The 3,661-nt window shown below is 39.6% G+C and overlaps 1 protein-coding gene across 2 annotated transcripts in view; it reads right to left on the reverse strand.

The window, feature by feature from the left end:
• The window catches only part of LOC109464215 (beta-1,4 N-acetylgalactosaminyltransferase 1-like), a 29,347-nt gene extending 26,057 nt beyond the window's left edge, over positions 1-3,290 (reverse strand). For both annotated transcript variants that reach the window (XM_019761149.1, XM_019761148.1), the window contains exons 1-3: positions 3,104-3,290; positions 2,748-2,870; positions 1,482-1,588 (exon numbers count right to left, since the gene is read on the reverse strand). In XM_019761149.1, coding sequence (XP_019616708.1) covers positions 1,482-1,588; positions 2,748-2,870; positions 3,104-3,285 — 412 coding nt within the window. In that variant the 5' untranslated portion in view covers positions 3,286-3,290. The remainder of the gene's footprint in view (positions 1-1,481; positions 1,589-2,747; positions 2,871-3,103) is intronic.
• Positions 3,291-3,661: the final 371 nt, after the last annotated feature.

A 3,661-nucleotide genomic window follows, 5' to 3' on the forward strand; every position in this document is an offset into this window, starting at 1 on the left:
CTAAAGATGTGTGTATTGTGTGTACAATCTACAGAAAGAGAAATGTACATCAGGTCCGATCATCCGATTTTCACGTTTCGGTTTTGGACTCGGTTCATGAACGTATTTTGGTTTGGCTCCTGGAATGTGCGAAAAAAATGACTCCCGGGACTGTCTACAGGGAACACTCGCACATTCGCGGTGTATCAGGACAGCGCGACTGGTCGGCATTAGCGCAGTCCCTGCAATTAGTAACAGTTGCACATCAATCCGGCCGAAAGCATGATTGTGTAACACAGGCTACTTCTTCATATACCGGCTCATACTACACGACGCCTTTACAACTAGCAAATCATAAAATTACCCGATCTACTAGTACTGTATGTGCGGTTTACCAGCCCCAGACCACATCCGATTACGAGGCAGAACACATTGATGGGTTGCTCAAAAATATTGTCCATGTTTACAAAGAGCTGCTCCACTAACACTATGGAGCGGCCCAACCCAAAAATATTGGCCATGTGTCGTTGCTAGGACGACCGGCCAGTTGCTACGTGACTAAATACACGCCGCCACTAGGTCGCCACACCCGACCAGTTTGAAATCGATAGGATTACGTCATCGGTATTAACATTTCCTAATGTTGACCTCTGACCACCCCACATTTCCGTCCCCATCAGCCCCGCCGCGACTTACTACCGGTGACATAAACGGACGACAACATTTCAACGACATGGGGATGTTTCGAAAATAACCATTTACTCCAATATCAAAACAGCTACGGTAAAAATAAAAAGACGTGCATCATCCCGAACATAATGCCACACCACATGCGAAATTACACAAAAATGCGACGTACGGAAGAATGCGTTTTGGCTGCGAACATCTTCCAAAAAACTTGGCATCTCTTAACCATGGGCAAAAACATCTGGAACCACTTATCAAAACCACCCCGTACCTGCATGAAGTTCCACCCCCCACTGCTATTCCAAACAACGCGTTTTTCTGGACCATTCCAATTCGCCACGTAATTGTAGGGGTGCGTCTGCAATATTACATTGACCGCGAAAGCAGCAACGGCAAAAATACACATTCGTGCATCAACACGGGCATGCCCGCAGACGGCGTATAAAATTGCGTGCCGATTACACAAAGAGAACCCAGTGTTTTGACTGCGAACACGAAATATCAGCCGATCACAACACTCCGTCCGGAGGTCCTGACCTCCTTCACGGAGTAATAAGTGTACATTAAACTTGAAAGTTGGGCTGTCAGTTAATGAGGCAGAGAGACTCAGGGAGGGGGGGCAATGGTCTTAACTCTATTGAGCGTAATTATAAATCTACTTTGCTAAAAAATCTCCAGTGTCACTCACGAAACGTAGTGGATGCTACCTGACATGTCTGATCGTTTCAAAAATCAAATCCGATACTTCAGTTACCTTCACCGACATATCAAGTTACCAATGTTTAAACATCTGTTAAAACTGATATTTGTTATACCTGGGATGTCTTCCCATTCTTCTGGTGCAACGACCACTCCTTGTACAGGATAACTGAGAGGAACGGATCCGTCCACGATCATTAGGGTCTCTTTAGAAGACTTGGTTCTAAAATGTAATAATATGTGAAAAATTATTTGTATGAAATAAGTCCCACCAACTTTCAGAAACGTGCCCTTAGAATTATTCTTGGAAATAAGTACACTTCATATACGGATGCACTCTCTACTTTTAACCTCTGCATTCTAAAAGCCAGAAGAGAATCATTGCGCCTTAAGTTTGCAAAATCTCTGTTGAATTCACCAACGTTTAGATCCTGGCTACCCCCAACCGCAATGAAGTACATAATAGGCTTTTAAAAGGGGGTTCCAGCTTAGCCTACCATCTATTAAATCTGAAAGGTACTGGAACAGTGCTATTCCATACATGTCTAAACTCTTAAAACAGTTCTTCCTCTACCGTGTAATTATCCGCTACCTATTGTAAATATTCTTGTTATTTAGTTTGATTATGTTTGTAAATATTAATGATATTTTGTGTGTTCCCTAAAACTACGTAATTCAGCCTTTTGTACAATCCATTGTATTATTAGGCTGCAATGTTGTTTTAGTTTTATGTCAATTTGCAAATAAACCATTTATATAACGACACTAGCGTCAAAATGACGTCATAAAATAATGTCATACATGATTAAGCTGTTGGCCATTTAGGTTTAGAAATCTTGAATTTTGAAAATTTCATTTTTTCAAGATACAGCCTCTAAACGCAATGCAAAAAAAATAAAGATGTCCATATTAACGTTTTATGTGAAACCATGATTACACAAGAGTTAATTATATGGTTCGTCATCTTTGATATTTACCGATTACGTCATCAAATTAGCATGCATTAATGATTAAAATTATACTTAATCGTAAAAGTTATTAATATTGAAAAGAAAGTGCAACTAAACCTAGAACCTAGAAAAATTTTAAATTGTTAAACTAAAATTACCAATTTTTGAAAAAAATTCATGTCAGAAATCCGTTGCCATGGAGACACGGGAAATTATTCACTGCACTGCTATGAATTATTGTCAACAATATTATAGGAAAAGTCACTAAACACAAGCCGTTCGGACGCTTTCCGACATTAAAGTTGGCGAGGGCACTCCCCCCCATGTCTAGGTAGGGTGTAAATCAATTTTTTAAAATTATTGTTTGTTTTTTTTCAGCTTAGAAATGCCCATTATTTTAAGCGTACAAATTTAAAATGAGATGCCTTCCACCTGCGTTTAAATTTTCGCAGTTCTACTTTACGTCGACCTTCAGTTTCCTTTGGTTCTTCAGTCTCCATAACCTTTAGTATCTTGTCACCCTCAACAGAACAGTTGCATCTCATCCTGTTTGTACTGAAAAAAACAACAATTTGATTATTACCTCTTTGAGCCTTCGCCCCTTTGAGATATGATTTGCAAATAAAGAGGAAATACCATTTATATTGTATTATGATAATTTTTCTTTAGCTGAAAACTAGGACACGACTGGTCAATTGTACAACTAAAAAAAGACAAGTCTGAGAAATATATACGCTTTGAATTTTAACAGCGGAATAACTTTTACGACTATAAAAACAGGCACTTACTTCTGGAATCCATCCCTTGGAGTAAAGGGAATGTCAGCAGTCGTCATAGCGTCTTTTTTTGCCTGTTTTGCCGACATTACGGGACTTTTTTCTCGATTTTTTGTGAAAATCGTGAATGTACCCATCGTTATAATCCCAAAACAGTACGCTGCTACAATTAGTAGCAGGCCTTTCAAATTCATGGCGAACACCCTGTGAAGTAGACAGAATTTCTATTAGAAGGGCAATAAAACACTTGAGAAAAGCAGAAAGAGTAATTATAAGCACCACATTCCTCCCAAACACACTTCTTGGCTGACTTTTTAAAAAATGTGCATTTGTTCATTCGCACCGAGATCCCAGCGGCCATGTTTTCTAAATGAGCGAAGGCAACTTACCTAAATGCATCTGGTAGTGGGGGTGGGGGGTGGGGTGATAAAGTGCAAGTTCAAAATTGTCAAACGCCCATTTGGGAAATGATTAACACAATCAATACAAGACCTCTGGTGCAAAGAGTACAGTTGTATCTCGAAGTAAACCCCCCACCCCTTGCAATTGAAAAATAACCCTATTTAGACG

Source organism: Branchiostoma belcheri, unplaced genomic scaffold, assembly GCF_001625305.1.
Source record: "Branchiostoma belcheri isolate BF01 breed outbred unplaced genomic scaffold, Haploidv18h27 scaffold134, whole genome shotgun sequence".
NCBI lineage: Eukaryota > Metazoa > Chordata > Leptocardii > Amphioxiformes > Branchiostomatidae > Branchiostoma > Branchiostoma belcheri.